At 38.6% G+C, this 19875-nt stretch overlaps 1 protein-coding gene across 1 annotated transcript in view; it reads right to left on the reverse strand.

Annotated features, from left to right (window-relative positions):
• Positions 1–19875, reverse strand: part of C2CD3 (C2 domain containing 3 centriole elongation regulator) — a gene marked incomplete at both ends in the record, with an annotated part of 107652 nt that overhangs the window by 40599 nt on the left and 47178 nt on the right. The window contains 4 exons of the mRNA XM_084242013.1: positions 5774–6106; positions 8916–9518; positions 15246–15335; positions 16096–16364. Coding sequence (XP_084098139.1) covers positions 5774–6106; positions 8916–9518; positions 15246–15335; positions 16096–16364 — 1295 coding nt within the window. The remainder of the gene's footprint in view (positions 1–5773; positions 6107–8915; positions 9519–15245; positions 15336–16095; positions 16365–19875) is intronic.

A 19875-nucleotide genomic window follows, 5' to 3' on the forward strand; every position in this document is an offset into this window, starting at 1 on the left:
TGGTTACCTGGCATTGGAAGAGCCAGCCAGATTTTCTGACTCCTTCTCCTGGTTTTTTTCATTATAATCATTTTAATTAACTTTTTCTGGTTAAAAGAGTCCCTCTGAATGGAAAGAGTGCCTAGAAACTTCCCCCTCAAGCAAAAGCCAACTCTGTGTGCTAATAAAAATTTAGTCCAGTTCTAAGAAGCTAACATTGACTGACACCTCCACTGTGTGTCACACATGCACGGATGAATTAGATTTGATTCTTGATCTGGGGAGATAGATACAAACAGATAATTAATTACATATAATTATAACACAATAAAATAATGACTATACTAAAAGCAGTGGGCCGTGAGAATGCAAAGGGGCCCTTAACCCAGCCTGGGTAGGTAAAGAGAGCCTTTAAAGGTTGATGACACCAAAGATGATTTTGGTTTTTACTGAGTACCACTTATGTAATTTACCTCAAACTACTCTTTATCCTCAGCTGCCACATATGCAAAACAAGGCTAGAGTCACCTGTCATGTCTAGAGTCAGTGCACAAATCTTGAGGTTAATGAAGCTGATTTTTTTTTTTTTTTTGAAGCTGATTTTTAGAAAAGATTCAGCAGAGCTTTTTCTAACAAAAAAGATCCAGGGAGTTCTCTTCTTTTCAGAACCAGGACCACTGTGTGTTCTATGCTATCTTGTGTTTAAACTTTGCTGAGGGCAAGGTTCATAATTCAGAGCTGTCTGTGATTCCTCTGCATGCAGCTTTAAGCATTAAGGAATCATTCCTTTCTCAAGAAAGAGACTTCCAAGGGACGAGAGGAACAGTAACATCCAGGACACTGCTGATGGCAGGAAGAAGTCAATGTGGAAATTAAGGAAGCATCTGACTCTCACAAAAGGTTGGCAAGTAGTAACTGACAGAGTTTTGGCATATGCTAGCCTTAGCAACATATTCTTGGAATATGAGAACTGAGGAGAAGCATAGAGATGATCTTGTATGATGATACATTTTGCAGCTGAGGAAAAGAGATCTGGGTTTGCCCAAAGTCACAAAGCAAACTAATGGCTCTGTCAGGAGCAGAACCAATTTTTTGACTCTTATTCCAGAAAGATGAGGGTTAGTTTGTACTCTCAGGGTCAAACACAGTATGCCCTAAGAATACAGACTTCGTAGGGGAAAGAACTACATGAGCTTATCACTGCACAATGGGAATAAGGAAAGAAGAGAGACCTCTGAAAGTCAGGTGTCCACCATGATCCTTACTGGGACCTGGCTAAACAGAAAAAGGCCAAATAAAAAGTAATTGATTTGTAAGTCATGTCAGAAATATAACAGTTATTAAGTATCACATTCACAAACAAGAGGGCATTTGCTTAGCTATGTGTAAAGAGCTGGGTGCTGGGATACAGAAACAAACAACACAGTCACTGTCCCCCAGGAACAGAGACACACACCAATAGATGTTTTTCAGTAGAGAGTAATAAAAGATATGGAGAAGGAAAACTGTGAGGGTGGCAGTATAAGGGGCTTCTGGAAACACTGAGGGGGGTCTTCTGCTAGTGGGTGGTCAGTAGGTCAAAGTATTGCTGTCATTTGAGTCTATTTTTAAGGATCAGGAGCAAATTTGCTGGATTAAGAGAGGAAAAAAATGTATTCTTCGTAGAAGTAATAATACAAAGACTATGTAATATGAGAGAGACTGGGGCATTGGCAAAAATCAAGTTATTGAATATAAGAAACAGCTGAGACGAAGCTGAAAGACTGATTAGGTGACACAGGTGGCACTGAATGCTATGACATGACACTGCAGGTGGTATGACAAATGAAGTATTTTAAGTGGAGAGAGCTCATATTTGTCCATTCGCCATAAAACTTGGCAGAATGAAAATGGAAAGAGAATATTGGAAATAGCAGACATGGATATGGCTCTCTGATTCATTAAAATTTCTAAGCCTAAACAAGGAATGTGGCAGTGAGAACGGAGAAAAGGTAAGAGAAACTTTCTGTGTAGGAGGCCACGATCCTAATCCTACACTCTTAGACACAGTGGGAACTTAGTTTTTGTTGAATGGGCCCATGAATTCCCTGTGATTTATTCTCTGTTAAATTTCCTGTAAGCAACTTTCCTGTTGAAGAGGCAAAAGAGGAAATCAGAGAAGGTACTAAGGAGAAGGCATTTGACAAGGCTTCAGATTCATCCGCTTCCTCATTTAACAAAATTTACTGCTTATTACATTTTAGACATAGTTCTAAGTCTATATCTAAATAAATAAAATGAAGTCTATATATAAATAAATAAATAAAACAAATGAACAACAACCCCATTCCCCATCTTTGTAAGACTTACATTCTTCAAGGAAAAGACAGAAAATAAAAATACACATGAAAGGCTACAGACCAAAATAAGTCATAAAGATGGACAAGAAATGTTAGGGAGGAGCTGCAATTTTAGATGCATGGTCAAGGGAGGCCTTGTTGAGACAAGATTTCAGTAGACATGCCAGAAGTGAAGAATCTTCTAGGTAGAGGAACATCAGAACATTAGATCATGAGGCAAGAGTCTGCCTTTACATTCAAGAAAAAGTAAAGAGGGACTAGTGTGGCTGGAAGAGGTTGAAAGAGGGAAAGAGCAGGATGTCAGGTGAGGTTTGGAAGTTGAGCAAAGGAGAAAGAAATCCAGGCTAAGAAAGTGCAAGAGCGAAACAGTCCAGGGAATTGCTTGTCATTTGTTACGGTGGGAAGGAAAAGCCAAGTGTGGCTGGAGAAAAGTCACATGGTGCTGTCCAGAGCTCTTCTAAAACTTTATTCATTAGGCAAGCCCTTGCTGCTGTTCGACAAGTTTCCTGCTTATCTCTTCATTATTCCCTCTCTTTTCCTTGCAATGACGGTGAGTTATAGCCAAAGAGGATGGACTGCTATCACAACCGCTCCCTACCACCTCACTCACTGCAAGGAAGGCCAAAAGTACACTTTCTCACTTGAATTATTTTGGAATTTTATTCTCACTTTGAAAAAATCCTATTCATTCTAAAAAGTTCACCTGATTTCTTAGACATAATCTCACTTCTCTGTTTCTACACAACAAACACTAAATATTGAATTACCTTTTTGGTCTTCAGAGTTACTGCACAGGTGCAAATACCCTTCATTGGGTTTTTAGCTGTTGGGGGTTAGTAACTATGGGTGATTTGCTCTGTACTCTACCTGGTACTGGTTTGGCATAGACTTTCTACTTGCTGGAAGGAATTACCATCCTTGCAATGTAAGCACAGGATTGGTCATGTAATAAATATATATCTACTCTTAGCTGGACTGATAGTAAACATAGTTTAGAGGGCTAACTGGCAAACACAGACATCTGAGAGGCAGGAGGATGGTAGAGAGCAAAGAGCAGGGGCTTTAGATCTAGTCATAGCCGGATTTAAATTCTGGCTTTGCAGAGTTTATTGTATAAAACAGGTCATTTTATCTTTTTGAGCTTCAGTTTCCTCATCTGTAAGACAGAGCATGTAATGTACTCACACCATAATCCTGCTTGTGGTAAGGATTAAACGAGATACTGAATGTACAAAAATGAATGCAGAACTTGGTACAGAAGATGGTCAATAAATTTTTGTCACAATACCTTGCCAAGGGATATTTAAAACATATTACTTGCTGTATAGCTGAAAAGTTACAAGTATGTTGCTTTTTTGCAAAATGGGGACACCCCCTAAAATGGACTATAAACCACAATTTTGCATATTAAATTTTATCTTCAACATAATAAAACCCTCCAAATTCTTAAAATATTTTTTTTTGGTACTTCCCCTAATTCATTCATCTACTGATTTTTCTCTTTAAAAAATTCAGTTATATGTATCAGAATTGTCAAAAATGGGTGGCTTTAGTGGGACAGTAAAAAAGCAAAAAATGTTTCCCAATTTTGTGATTCATATAGAATCTCAGTATCTCTAACACTATAAAGCAATACTGCACTTGAAGAAGACTTTGTCCTGAGATAAAACATCTCAAGGTTTCTGAGACACAAAGGTTATAAAGAGAATAAGAACCTCGGGGGTCACTACAGAGGTTTATAATCTGGGAGTAATGTCTATTGGTACTGTATGGCGGGGAGAAGTAGGAAGGAAGGATAACTATGAAAAAAAAAAAAAGCTACTATGAGCATGAATATATGGCACTAAGGATGCCTGACAAAAGCTGAGGGAAGATAACAGAGAGATAATAAGAGCCAAGAGGGAAGGCCAAACCAAAAGACGTATAGTGAAACCTGCTGAACTCACAAAGCTACAGTTGTCAGGCTCTAATTAACTAGCATACATCTCGGAACTGTTAACCCCAGCCCTTCAAAACAGAAACAGAGAGAACGACTTGCTCAAAGTTACACACACAACTTACTGCTCAGGAATACCAGGACTGAATATATTCCTACTAGAATGTAAGTTCCACAGGGACACTATTTTTGTCTAATTTGTTCTTTGCTTTATCTCCAGCAACCAGGACAATGCTTGCACATAATAAATAGCATATAATTTTTGCTGCCTTCATGTCAGGAAACTCTCTGGTAAACGGTGATGCTTAAGTTGTATCTTAAGAGAGGAGAGGGAGTCAGCCAGGCAAAAGAGAAAGATGATAGGGAAGAGAAATCTTTAGGAGAGATTACAAGGCAGAATAAAAGTAGAACAGGGACTCCTGTTGTCTGGTGAGGTCTACAGGCCTCTTCCTTTAACAGTGTTTTTTTTAAAAAAGATTTATTTATTTATGCATACAAGAGCTAGGGTATAGGCCAGAGATGTGGGGGGTGAGAGGACTCACCAGAGACAGAGTGGGGAACAGAACAGGCAGACTGACTGGAATACACTGCTGAGGGGAGCAGCGGGTGAGACAGGAGAGGTCTGCCATGCCATGTGGGTTTCCCCCTGGCCGGCTGCGGATCAAACTCATGCTGCAGAGGCTGTGGATTGCTTCATAGTGTGGTGCTTAACCCCTTATGCCACCAGGGAGGCCCCAACACTGTTTTTTTTTTTAAATGCATAATGTACAATGCATGGAATAACAAATCAAATTATACTTGCATAATTATCAAAACTCTAAAAAACTTTGTGATACAGTAATATATGTGCTTTATTAATAAATAATAAAATCTAATTGTATGTTTACTAACTTGCAGTAGCAAATTAATAAGTATAAATGATATTCCAAGATATCTGCAATAACTACAATGTGATATGAAAATACCTATGACTTCTATTGTTGACAACATCACAGGTTCTGTTAATATTATTAGGGTCCATTGCCTGTATTCACATTTAGAGGAAATGTTAAATTCTAGTTGGAAGTTAATAAAAATAAAGATGTAATATTTTCCTCTCCAAGTTCACCAATTCTGATTTTCACCCTAAAGTCTCTTAGGGGTTTATGAATTCATTGTTAAGAACTCCTGGCCCTAGGCATATAATGAAGAAGGACTTGATTCGGTAGGAATGAAGGAGGAGATTTGAGAGGAAGGTAAGAATAGAGCAATTTAATAGATCTGATGATTTGATAATGGGTAAGGAAAAGAGGACTCTAAATATATATGCGATTTCCAGGCTAGGGAATTGATGATATCCAGAATTAGGATAACTGACAAGGTGTACTTAAGTTCAGAAAAACTTTCCCTTGGGAAATATGAGAAACAGTGATTAGTATTATTACCAGTTCCTGCAGATCCTGCATAATTTGAGAGACTTTTGAAGACTGGACTATATCCTGAGGAGTCACATGCTCCTGGATAAGTGAGCAGAGCATACCTTTCAAGCTCAGGTGCATTGCTCTTTCTACCAGGATACTGACTGCAAAAGTTCCATCCTCAGCAGGGCCCTCCGGGGCTGGGCAGACTTCTGTAGTGGAGCTGCTGCAGGGGACCTGGGTGGAGGCAGACTTCTGGTGGCCATGCGGTGCAGGCAGCAGTATCTCATCAGTTCTTCTGGGGAGCTGCTCTGACTCACTGTGGCTGCTGCAGTCCATGGAGTCCAGCTCATGAGTGGGTCCCAGATGTGGGGAAAGAGAGGAAAGAACCACATGAACTCGCAGGGCAGCTCCTGAGAGGTTGGAAGCGTTTCGTCCAAACAGGGGGTACACACCTGCAAGAGGATGGAGGAGAATAAGCCTGGTGTCAAGGAACCAGGAACAACCTGTCATCTTGGAGGGGGTATTCACTGAGGATGCTTGTGATTCTTTCTTTGGGCAGGTCGACAGGTCTCCGTACATCAACTTACAAAAGAAACTATGAAGTCAGTATACAGTGTGCGAATCTGTCTCCTCTCCCCTTGCCACACACACTACTATTTCTAAGAATGGGAAACATCGAAAGTCTGTTTGGAAGCCAAAGCCAAACGACTATCAGGCCGAGCTACTGCGGAAGTGGTTCATGTGTTGCAAGGCAACTAGACTTAAATGATTTGTGAAGCCTCTGAAAAGCCCAAGATGTGATTATATCAGAGAGGACTGTCTTCTCTTCCACATATCCTACTGGGTTCTCTTCTTAGATCTTTTGGTCATCAGGAAGCTGATGCTCTATTTAGCCTGTTGCACCAGCTAAATACATCCTGGCAGTAGCACTGAAGACCATTTAAAAGGGAAGGAGGAGGTGGTGGCAGAAGGAGAAAAAAAAGAAAAGTAAGAGAAGTAATATCTTTTGAGTGTTTTTCATGTGCCAGAATCTTAGAGAGGTTAAGTAAACTGCCAAGAAAAATCTTCCAATAAGCAGCAGATTAAAACCCAGGGAAATGAGTTTTACTGGTTTGCTGGATGTTAAATGAGATTTTATTTATAAAGGAGGAGGCACTAATAGTTTTTTTAGAATCTCAAAGGTTACTTTATTACACTTATTTTAATTCAGGAAAATGGAATTAATTGATTCACAGATGGCAGTGAGATAGAACTTTTTACTTTCTTTTTCTGTTTTGGAGTAACCTATTTTCTTCTTAATGCAATGTGTAAATTATTATGTTATTACAAGCAAAAAATAAGGTTAAGTTATAGAGAGGAAGATATCCAAAAGCAACATAGTAAAATCTTTATCTTCAAGAAATTTAACAGTGGTTGGATGGCTGATTGGATAGATCGACAGACTCATTCAACAAACACATCAAATGCTATGCCTAGTACAGGGCACTTTTACAAGAGGATGAAAAACTTAGACTGGTAGGAAGTGGAGACGTATGAGGGAAGTGGACCATCTGAGAAGTAAAATACCGCCTTTGGTATCACTCAATAGATTCAGTGTCCATAATCTTAAATCGATTCAGTTTCCAAAACTGACTTTCTTGAGCAGTGTGAAGTTAAAAGCCTGTCTTTATGAACTGTAGTTCTAGTGAGCTTTGTTCGCTTCAAGAACTTTTTTCTGTAGTCTCTTTCATGTGACTCTAGACCAGCCCAGATAAAATAAGGCACATGGCATTTGACGAAACGTTCAACAGAGCCAGAATCATACCTGTTTGGTATGGAGGGAACCAGACAATCTGGAAAGATCCCAGGCACACTTAATTCTGCTTTAGCTTGGAACTGCCTGCTCAACAACAGGGTTAGAGCACTAGGGCCGTCTAGTGTACAGTGTGGAAACAACATTGCAGGAATGTCAAGATAAATAAATACCAGGTTTGTCATCAATTTAGTCTGTCCATCTCCAATTTATTCTCTGCATCATAGTTGCTACACTCATTTTTCTAAAATGCAAAGCTATGTCACTCTTTTATTCAGAATCCAGTATAACAGCTTTCCATAGTGCTCAGAAAGAAGTCTAAATTCTACTTCTAGAATGCCTTCAACATAGTACTCTTGTCCACCTTTCTAGATTCATCTCTCAGCATTTCCCAATCTATGTATCCTAAGACCCAGCAAAATCAAATTAGTGCCTAAAATGTATCAGACTGTTTCACCCCTCTGTGCCTTCACACATGCTGTTTCCATTTTAGAATACCTGTCTTTTTCCCTTTCTTGGCTTCTTTCAAAATCCTCTGAAACTCAGGTTAAATGTTACTTTCCCTGAGATATTGCTCTTGAACCAAAGAGATTTTGCATCCCTGTGTCCCTACTGTGCCACTGATAATACCTTTTTCATAGTTCTTAAACGTCATTGTAATTATTTACGACTCTTATTCTCCCATACAATAAACACTCAGGAGGTCAGGGACTATCTCTTACTCATCTCTGAATTCCTAGGGTCAAGTACATATATCAAGTACTAAACAAAAAAAAGCACCCAACATATAAAGACACTTGAAAATGTTACCTTCTTTTTTTTCTTCCTTGTATTACTATATTTCTTCCTATTTATTACCATATAGATTTTGATTTTCTTTATGATTCCAAAATGTGCTGACCCCAGAGAAAGGATATCCTAGCCTCATTAGCTGGTATGTCTTTCAGTGTATCTAAAAGACTCACTAGCATTCTAGATTATCAATAGGCTCATTCAGGTTCTTAAATTTATTCATTCTTAGTTCACACATATTAACAGGGCTTATGATGTTCTAACACTATGTCAGGTACAAAATCTGATGAATTTGGATGCACTCCAAGTTATAAAGTTCGGAGCCAGTTTGGTGGTAATACCAACAGTGTATGCTGGTACTAGAAAATGACTTTTTAAAGTAGCCAGTGGGCCCTTCTTTCTGAAATTTCTAAATTTAGCTACAAGAAACATTACTGAATTATTATTATTAATCATTCAGCATGCAACGATAGAAATAATACTTATTAGCTTGTGATTCTGGGTAGTTACAAACCTTTCTGAGCCTCCATTTTCATAACTATAAAATGAAATCCTATGATATCTATCTCATAGGATTTTGGCAGAAGCAAATAAAATAATGTCTGAAAGGATGTCTCACATAGTACTTGGCAATGAGCAAGTTCTGAAACAACTTCTACTCCTGTTTCCTCACTTACCACTGACAGTTAGTGTCTTTGTTGATGTCTCCCCAAGTCTGGACAGGTCCACATAGGCTGAGCCAATCCAGGTGTCCGTCTGGTGGGGCCTCTCCACACTGTCATTGCCATAAGCCCGCCACACTTGGATCTCTAATCTTTCCTCCCTGAAGTACCAAAGTAGTGATGGGCCTCTAGTGACTTCTGCTCTTTTGGATGCCTTGAAAGTAACCATGACCTGCTTTTTGTTTGCACATTCCTTAGGCTTCTTGAGAGGAGTCCAAAAGCCTTCACGATCATACAGCTTGTAGCGGACATAGCAGTATGTGCTCTTATGAATATGCCTCTGGCCGGCAAGCAGCACACAATGGATGGGCAGCCAGAGCCTTGGGGTAGAAATGGTGACAGTGGCTGGTTCCTTTTCATCTATCTTCACAAAATCCTTCAGGTTATTCTCAAAGCTCCAGCCCAATAGCTTTGCGGCTTCCAGCACCCGCTCTCTGTCTCCAGGATGGGTGAAGGAAACAGAAAGTTCAAGACCACCTACAATCTTCTGCATGAGCTCCAAACCGTGAGGCAGGGCCCCATCTTCTGGCACAATGATAGGATACCATCCTGTGATTCCTTAAGGGAGAAAAAAAGATTTTCAATTATTGTCTTAAAAGTTAAAATCTTACTCACTTATTGCTCTAGAGCCACCTTCACCCTAGTCCAAAGGAAAACAGAAATCAGAGCCACAGGGCCCTGATATTTGTTTCATCCGACCACTGAAAGGCAATGAGATCAGATGGAAGAACAAAGGCCAATAGCTGGAAGACCTGAATTCTCTCCATGGCTTGGTCCCAAATTTGTGGTTCAGGCTGGGGAGGCCATTAACTTCTCTCAGTTTTGGTTTCCTTACCTGACTAATGGGAAAAGTAATGCCGAATTAGCCTATCAGACAAAGTTATACTGATCAGATAATGATTTTGAGAGAGCTTTGAACAAGTAGCGCAGTAAAAAATGTGAAATAATAGTGTGGTGCTGTAAGTACAAAAGGTATGAGAAAAGATGTCATGTTTCCCACTGAGAGAACTGACACTTAGTGAACACAAAACAAGGACCAGTCACTGGTTTTCAAACAGTAACAACTACTATGTGTCAGAAATTTTGCTAGTGCTTTATATGTATTGTTTTATTTAATTCTTATAATAAAGCTGTAAATTCTGAGGTTTAAATGGGCTAGTAATCCCTATTTTAGATGAGAAAATGAAAATTCAGAGACCTTTGCAAATTATTATAGCTACCAAGAGGTAGAGATAGGATTTGAATCTAAGTCTATCTGGCTCCAAAGTGCATAGTTCACCTAGTATAAGTTTATAACATCTTATCTGAAATCCTTAGGACCAGATTTCTGAATTTAGAACTTCTCAGATTTTAGAAGATTTTAGGTTCTTTAATATAACATATAAACTGAACTTATTGATCACAAGTCAGAGGTTGGTGAACTTATTTTATAAAGGCCCGATAGCAAATTTCAGTCTTTTTAGACTATACAGACTCTTTTCCAACAACTGAGTTGTGCTGTTGTGGAGAGAAAGTAGCCATAGACAATATATAAGTGCAATGGACAGGATGTGTTCCAATAAAACTTGATTTAAAAAGCCTGTGGCCCGGGCCTCCCCGGCGGTGCAGCGGTTGAGCGCTGGGTTGCAAAGCTGCCCGCAGCCTCTGCAGCGCTGGTTCGATCCCCAGCTGCTCCCTGGCCTCTGGAGGAGGGTCCCACATGGCACACAGACCTCTCCTGCCACCCGCTGCTCCCCTCAGCAGTGTACTTTGGTCCTTCTGCCTGCTCTGCTCCCCGCTCTGGCTCTGGTGAATTCTCTCACCCTCCAGCGCTTCTGACTGTACCCAGTGCTTGTATAAATAAATTAATTAAGATCTGGAACAAGACAAGGATGTCCACTCTCACCACTGCTTTTCAATATAATACTGGAAGTCCTAGGCAGAGCAATAAGACAAGAGAAAGACATCCACGGAATCCAAATAGGAAAAGAAGAAGTCAAACTATCACTATTTGCAGATGATATGATAATATACGTAGAGAACCCCAAAAACTCCACAGAAAAACTAATTCAACTAATCAATCAGTTCAGTAAAGTGGCAGGATACAAAATCAACACGCAAAAGTCAGTAGCCTTCCTATACACAAACAATAAATCTGAAGAAGAAGAAATAAAAAAAAATCCCTTTTATTATTGAAACAAAAAAAATCAAATACTTGGGAATAAATCTAACAAAAGAGGTAAAGGACCTATACAAAGAAAACTATAAAACACTGTTAAAAGAAATAGAAGAAGACACAAAGAAATGGAAAGACATCCCCTGCTCATGGATTGGAAGAATAAACATTATTAAAATGGCCATCCTACCAAAAGCAATATACAGATTCAATGCTATTCCAATCAAAATTTCAATGTCATTCTTCAAAGAAATAGAACAATTATTGATGAAATTCATATGGAATCACCAAAAACCCCGAAGAGCCAAAGCTCTCGTGAAAAAAAAAGAAGGAAATGGAGGCATCACACTCCCAGACTTCAAACCATACTACAAAGCCATAATCATCAAAACTGCATGGTATTGGAACAAGAACAGACATACAGACCAATGGAATCGAATAGAAAATCCAGAAATAAACCCACAGATTTATGGTCAACTAATCTTTGACAAAGGAGCAAAGACTATGCATTGGAGCAAAGAAAGTTTGTTCAATAAATGGTGCTGGGAAAACTGGGTCGCTACATGCAAAAGAATGAAGCTTGACCACTACCTCACACCATACACGAAAATCAACTCAAAATGGATTAAAGAACTAGACATAAGACCTGAAACCATAAAATATATAGAAGGAAATATAGGCGAAATACTATGTGATTTGCACATCAAAGACATCTTTACAGACACATCACCCAAAGCAGTGATAGTGAAGGCAAAGATAAACAGCTGGGACTACATCAAATTAAAGAGCTTCTGCAAAAGAGACAATAACAAAAACAAAGAGAAACACCACCAACTGGGAGAACATTTTTGCACACAACACTCATGATAAAGGACTGATCACAAAAATCTGCAAAGAGCTGATGAGACTCAACAACGACAAAGAAAATAATCCAGTCAAAAAATGGGCAGAAGAGCTAAAAAGAAACTTCTCTGAAGAGGAAATGCAAATGGCCAACAGGCATATGAAAAAATGTTCAACATCACTTGTCATCAGGGAAATGCAAATCAAAACTACCATGAGATACCATCTTACACCAGTGAGAATGGCACATATTAAAAAAACTAGCAACAACAAATGTTGGCGAGGGTGTGGAGAAAAAGGAACTCTTCTGCACTATTGGTGGGAGTGCAAACTGGTCCAACCACTATGGAGAGCTGTGTGGAGATTTCTGGACCTACTAAACATAGAGCTTCCATATGATCCAGCAATTCCACTCCTAGGTATTTACCCAAAGGACACAGAAACATCAATTCCAAAGAACACCTGCACCCCTATGTTTATAGCAGCACTGTTTACAATAGCTAAGCTTTGGAAACAACCCAAATGCCCAAAAATAGATGACTGGATCAAGAAGATGTGGTACATATACACCATGGAATATTACTCAGCATTCAAAAAAGATAAACACATGCAATTTGCAGCAACATGGATGGCGCTGGAAGGGATCATGCTCAGCGAAATAAGCCAAAAAGAAAAAGAAAAATACCGGATGGTCTCACTCATAGCAGGAATCTAGAAAACTTAAATAAGGGACCAGGAAAATGAATAACTATAAGAAAGTGAAAATCAGAATCAACAAAAAACTATGAAACAGAGACACTTTTGGGGGGGTGGGGGGCGGGAGGGGAGGGATTGGGATCAGAAAGGGGGGGTTGCAATTATATGGGGAATATAAAAATAAAATTTATTATTTAAAACAAACAAACAAACAAATAAATAAATAAATAAATAAAAAAGAAAGGTGATTTTTGTCTCTAACTAGATGACATGTACGAGGAAAATTTTATAAAAAAAAAAAAAATAAATAAAAACAAAACAAACAAACAAACAAAAAAAAAGCAGCTTGTGGCCTAAGTCAGAAAATAAAGACTAAACAGTCTTATGTCAGATGAAACCAGATCTGGCTGCTTAATGAGTTGTAACCTGATTTTCTGGGTTTCAGACTTATGTAAAAAGAGATTGTGGATTGGTATAAATATGTCCACAGCAATTTTCTGAGAAAAACTGTATTAATTAGGCTTTACAGACAAAAAGATTTAAATTTATTGAGATTAATTTGCCAAAGGTCACTTAAAATTTTAAGACTTTTGGAAAAGGCATTTAATTTTTCAAGGCTTTCTAAGTTTTTATCTATAAAATGAGGAAGCTAAATAAGTTTCTCTAGTAGGAGTCAGTCTAAAAACCTAAAGTCTTAATTTTAGTAACTTTTCATAACTAGGTATTGTTCCATATCCCAGCAGTCTTAACATTCTTGGTCACAGAGCTCTCTGGCTCCAATGGAAGCTAATATGTCCAGAAAAAAGCACAAATGCATATACACATAAAATTTCATAAAATTTCAGCATTTATTAACTGCTATATTAGATGGGTCCTTTTGTTCTATGATCCTATAATTCAGATATAGCTGGAGGAAACAAAACAGAATGGTCACTTTAGAATAACTCTGAACACAGAGATATATGACATATCCCAAACTTTCTAAAAGGTTTATTTCCAAGGCATCAAATTTAATTCATAGAGACAGAAAATCCCAGGTGGTCTTTGATCCCTGATAAATTCTCTAGTGAATTTTAGAAGGCAGAAAACTAAGGTGTACTATATATTTGGCCTTGTCCCAAGGTTTTTCACATGTAATTTCATGAATGCATCACTAGTCTTGTAAAGTAGACCTTACTATTTTATACAGATGAGGAAATGGATTTGAGAAATGAAGTGACTTGTTATAGATCAAGATTTGACCCTTTACCGATTTTTCTCTGGCAGGCACATAGCAAATGTTTATTAAAGCAATGTTCAAATTCCAATTGAACATTTACTGAGTGCCTACTATGGGTATTTTATTTATTTTTATTTTTTATTTATTTATACAAGCACTGGGTACAGTCAGAAGCACGGGAGGGTGAGAGAATTCACCAGAGGCAGAGCGGAGAGCAGAGCAGGCAGACTGACAAAGTACACTGTTGAGGGGAGCAGCGACCGGCAGGAGGGGTCTGCACGCCATATGGGACCCTCACCCGGTGGCCGGCATTGCAGAAGCTGCAGGCAGCTTCGCAATCCAGTGCTCAACCACTGCACCACCGGGGAGGCCCTATGGGCATTTTATATATATCTCATTTTATCAATTCCTACTTTCAGACTTGTCAGGATTTACTATCTCCATCCACTTGCTAAAAAACTGGGCTCAGAGAGCTAAAGGTCACTTTGTCAAGGTCACCAAGTTAGGAATAGGTAGTATGAGACTAGTATTTCCAGACGGCCTTGGTGGTTTTATCTTCTTTTGGGTCTTAACCTCATACTCTTATTCTTTCTTCAATGAGAGAGGAAAGTATAATGAAAAAGAATGGATGAACTTGGATTTGATTTCCACTATTCACTAGCTGTGTAGTTTTTGTATATCACTCAGTTTCTGTGTGTTTAAGTTTTCTCATCTGCCAAATGAAAATAAAAAGATTCTGTATCATCACACAGGTAGGGTACCATATGATTAAATAAGATATTAGGAAATATTTTACAAAGTGCTATATAATGTAATTGGTGCTGCCGTATTTATTACTAATAGTATCATCATCATTTTTCCTGATATAAGATGACAATACAATGCTTTGAGCTTCTTTCCTTTAATAGAAAACTTTTAAGGTATCTGGGAGAATTCAGGAGCACGTCTTATGGGAGTCTTTTTTTTTTTTTTTTTTTTTGCATATCTTGCATGGGCACCATAGCAGATGATCTCTTGCAGGGAAGTGAACAGGAAAGAGTAGGATTAGAAAATGACAATCTGGGCCTCCCTGGTGGAGCAGCGGTTGAGCACTGGGTTGCGAAGCTGCCCGCAGCCTCTGCAGCGCCGGTTCGATCCCCGGCTGCTCCCAGGCCACCAGAGGAGGGTCCCACATGGCGCGCAGACCTCTCTTGCCGCCCGCTGCTCCCCTCAGCAGTGTACCTTGGTCCTTCTGCCTGCTCTGCTCCTTGCTCTGGCTCTGGTAAGTTCTCTCACCCTCCTGTGCTGCGCTTCTGACTGTACCCAGTGCTTGTATAAATAAATAAATAAATCTTAAAAAAAAAAAAAGAAAATGACAATCCAGGATCCTTACCAGATCTCTTCACCAGCAGCTCTTTGGTCGGAATTTTTACAACTCCAAGCAGATACTCTTTCAATGACTGTATACTGGTTATATCACTTACTGTTAAATAAAGCAAAAAAGAAAAATTATTTGCTCCACTGACCAAAGAGCTTGTGTTTACAGTATTCACATAACACTCTACTTACACTCAATAAATCTCAGTTTCTGAAGTTGCTTTAGAGAGCATCTTTCTCCAATGTGCAAATGTGCTCTGAATAATTTTTAATTGTATCATTAGTCATGTATGTGTATGTATGTAAATCATTTTATTAAAAAAATCAGTGGGCACTCTGGTGGCCTAGGGGTTAAGTCTCAGTGCTATCACTGCTACAGTCAGAATTCAATCCCCAGTCAGGGAGATAACCCACACAGGGAGCAGCAGACTTTCCTGTCTTGCCTGCTGCTCCCCTTAGCAGTGTATTTCAGTTAATTCGCTTGTTCTGCTCCCCACTGTCTCTGGCGAATCCTCTCACCTCCCACACCTCTACACTACACTCCAGTTCTTCTACATACACACAAAAAAAAGGAGGGAAAAAAATCAGACATACAGAAAAGCTGCAAGAATATTACAATGAACTCTGAATACCTGTCACCTAAATTTACCCATTAATATCTAATTACATTTGCTTTATTCTTCTCTACATTCTCTCATATACAAATACATACACACATAAAATAGATTTATTTTTTGCTATACGCTTTGGAAGTAAGTTCAGAGATTATGATCCCTAAACACATCTGCGTGTATATCCTAGTATCTGTTTCCATTTGAAACATAGCCCCATTTAATTCTGATTGTGATAAGTCATTTGGTGCTCACCTGACTTAGTATCCTCATGATAAACAGCAAAAGTAAACTCTGCAAACTCCAACAGCTCTGCCAGGAAACAGGTCTCCCCACTGCAGTGCTGAGTTACCAAGTTACATGGGAACTCAATGTGATGGGAGAACTCAGGGCAGAAAGAACGGGCCACAGGGTGGGTTCTGCGCTGTTCTCCCTTGGGCAGGAAGGAGAGATGAATGGTAACAAAGGCATTGACCCCAACTGCAGCACTAAACTGTAGAGCAGGTTCCTGTTCAGCCAAAGTCCTGGGGGTAAGAGAGAGAGAAAGGTGGGAATGAGAAGGTGGTAATATCAGAAATTAGCTTGATTACCAAGATACATCTCTACTACTTCCTATCAATGCTTTTGGCAGTGACAAATGCGTTTTCTTCGTAATCTAGAAATAACAGTATATGTGTGTGGGGGTGGGAGAAGACAACAGTCATCTGCATAGTAGAGTGACATTCCAAGGACACTGAATGTATTGTTAATGTTCCTCAGTCAAAGACTGTCAGGAATCAACTGTAAATGATTATGTTTTGTTTACTGCTCATTGCAATGAAGGAGAACCCGCACCATGAGGAAATATGGGGCATCTTAGTGATGTCTCATTTGATACATCTAGAGATGCATCCTTTCTCCAGAAAGGATTTATAGCATTGGACTCAGGTTAGCTGATTTGTAGGAATGCTCAAGGAAGAAGAGCTTTACGTTCTTGGATTCACGTTCTCAATGAATCTTATTGAGGAGGGAAGACTAAAGAATAAAACTTAAATGGCAAAGCTGAAGGAGTCATTTTAGCCAGGATGGGGGTGTGTTGGATATTTTTGTGATTTTCAGAATGACCTTGTTGTGGTTTGTGCTTAGATAAGTTTATGGAGTAGTCTTATTTCTGTCTCATTTGATCATGGTCATAGTGGCCTTGTCTGATGCCATGTTCTGTGCAATTGTTTCTATTCCACAGAAAAACACCACAGCCTGGCTATGAGCATCAGGTCAGTTCCCAGATGTCAGGGGTTGCTGTTTTATCAGATATTTCACAATGTAAAGATAGAATCTATCCACCTTTAACTCATAATTCATAAATGAGTAGTCATCTTGTGTGTGGGTATAGTATGAGATAAACTCCCTTATCTGAAATTCCCTCAGGTATAAAACTAACGTTTAGACAAAGAGGTCACCTCTTTTTGTAGGATTTCCTAATAGTCCCAAAGTATACTTAGGGGTTCTTTCTTCTAAGATACTCACTATACTTGGTATATATCAGCAGAAGTTAGTAATTTGGATTTATAAAGACCTGGGTTTGAATCCTGGAACCACCATTTACTTAACTGTGTGACTTTGGAAAAATTATTTAGCCTCTTCTAAGTTTCAGTTTCCTCCTTGCTAAATGAGGAAAGCATAAAGATATAACAAATACTAAAGCAGTATGTAAACATGTATGCTTGTGGCAATTTCATTTCAAATGAATTAATCTAAAATGATGATTAATAGTCAAATGACCAAACACTAGAAATGAAATGGAAATAAATGTTAGTGGCAAAAAAAAAAAAAAAAAAAAAAAAGTTAGTGGCTAAAAAAAATAAGGACAAAATACTCAGTATTTTATGTGAGCATTTATTGATGTAATAAAGATTATATTAGATTATATATACAAAGTAGAGAACCTACGAATGGCAGTGAAAGAACCAATAGGGAATTTCAGACATGGCAACATGACAAAAGTTTGCGCTCTAAGCTGATCTGAATTCATTCATTCATTCAGTAATTATTTCTGAACATCTGCTCTGTGTACTGTGCAGTGGACTAAGAGCTACTTAAACAGCAGTAAAATAGCTATAATTTCTTACCTTCATGGAACTTAAAAACTACTGGCTGTGTCCAAGGAAGTTTCCACTCACTCACAATTACAAAATCAGGTGAGTTAGAAGATACGGTGAATAAGAAAGAAGGGTCTTCTTAACATAGACACTGAAAATGTATTTTCAGAAAGGCCCCTGGCACATTAAGATGAGGGTTGATATCTCTTCATGAGAGAAGGCTGAATTCAGAGCACCTGCTACTAACTGGATGCCAAAATGAGGATTTAGAGGAGAAGTGAGTTTAGAACCCCAAGAATTCCTTTCTTCAATGAGGGGCAATATAAAACTTATTCCTGAATTTACTATATTCTACTGGTTAATAAAGGTAGTAATCATAAAAATATGTACATTTGCACAATAGTTATTAGTCTATGGACTGACTTCTTGTTAATTTTTATACTGATCCTTATAAAATAAGAAGAGGTGTTTATAATTTCTATTTTTCAGATGAAGAAACTAAGACCTCAAGAGGCAAAGAAACTAGCTCAAGATCACATACATCTAGTGAGAGATGGGAGTGAGTCCAGAAATCAAGGGATCCAATTTCTAGTAGTTCTGTTTCCATTATGTTATGATTCATCTCATGACCTGCGGAACCCCTTTCACCTTCTAGATAAAGATAGTGTTAGAATTGGCCTGGCTTTTTGCCCTTCCTTCTTGAAATGGTAATTCAGATCAAATGCCATGTATAACAAAGTGTTACCCAATCTGACTTTCCCCATGAATTCCCAGAGTTTCTTATCTATTCTTCAGTGTCTCTTGAGATCTACTTGGTATCTAAATTCCAAATACTTCTCTGCCAATTAATAATAGTTAATTTAACACCATATTTCAGCATTTTGACTGTGGCTGGATCTAATATAGAACAGATGTCCCAAATACACACGTTTCACGCTTCCCTGCCTTTGCACATGTTCTTTTTGACTGGACTAATTTTCTGCTTTCTTGAGCACTTTGATAGCTCCTACTCTTCTTTTAAGACTCAGATTAAGAAGATATTCTGAAGGGCCTTGAATATTAAGTTGAATGGGTTGGAACTTATCTTCGAGGACCAGTAGTTCCTAGAGTGTGTACAACCTAAGGAGTTCACAGATTAAATTCTTTGGGCATAGGAAGAAAATATTAAAGCGTCTGTATTGGTTACTTCACATATTAAAGTCTTACTACTCTATCACTTATTTTTTTTTTAAAGATTTATTTGTTTATTTATTTATACAAGCACTGGGTACAGTCAGAAACATGGGAGAGTGAGAGAATTCACCAGAGCCAGAGCGGGGAGCAGAGCAGGCAGAAGGACCAAAGTACACTGCTGAGGGTAGCAGCGGGTGGCAGGAGAGGTCCAAGCGCACCATGCGGGACCCTCCTCCGGTGGCCGGGGAGCAGCCGGGGATCGAAATGGCGCAGCAGAGGCTGCGGGCAGCTTCGCAACCCAGCGCTCAACCGTTGAGCCACCGGGGAGGCCCTACTACTCTATCACTTTTTAATAATGTATTTAATATATTAGTGTAGTCGTACATGAAAATGATTTATACATGAATGAGTATATACACAAATTTGGAGCGTATGCTAAAAAATTTTTTTTTCCTGTTAATTCAGATGTACAATTAAAATTAGGAGACAACAGCTATAATAATGGGAAACCATCAAAAGTTTTAAAGTGAAGAGTGACATGATTAAAAATTTGCCTAGGTATCACTGGTAATCAATAACATTAAGATCTTCTTGGCAGTAATTGAAAGTCTATTTGGAGAATTTAGTGAGGAAAAATAACTAGACTGAATATTTTGCAAGTAGCTTTAGTATCAATTCTCACACAGGCAATGATTCAATTAGTCATTCAGAGACTGTGAACACAGGTATTCAGAGAAGACAAACAAACTCACTTTAAGTTACAACAAGGGAAAACATTAAGAAG

Source organism: Talpa europaea (genome assembly GCF_964194135.1).
Source record: "Talpa europaea genome assembly, chromosome: 1".
NCBI lineage: Eukaryota > Metazoa > Chordata > Mammalia > Eulipotyphla > Talpidae > Talpa > Talpa europaea.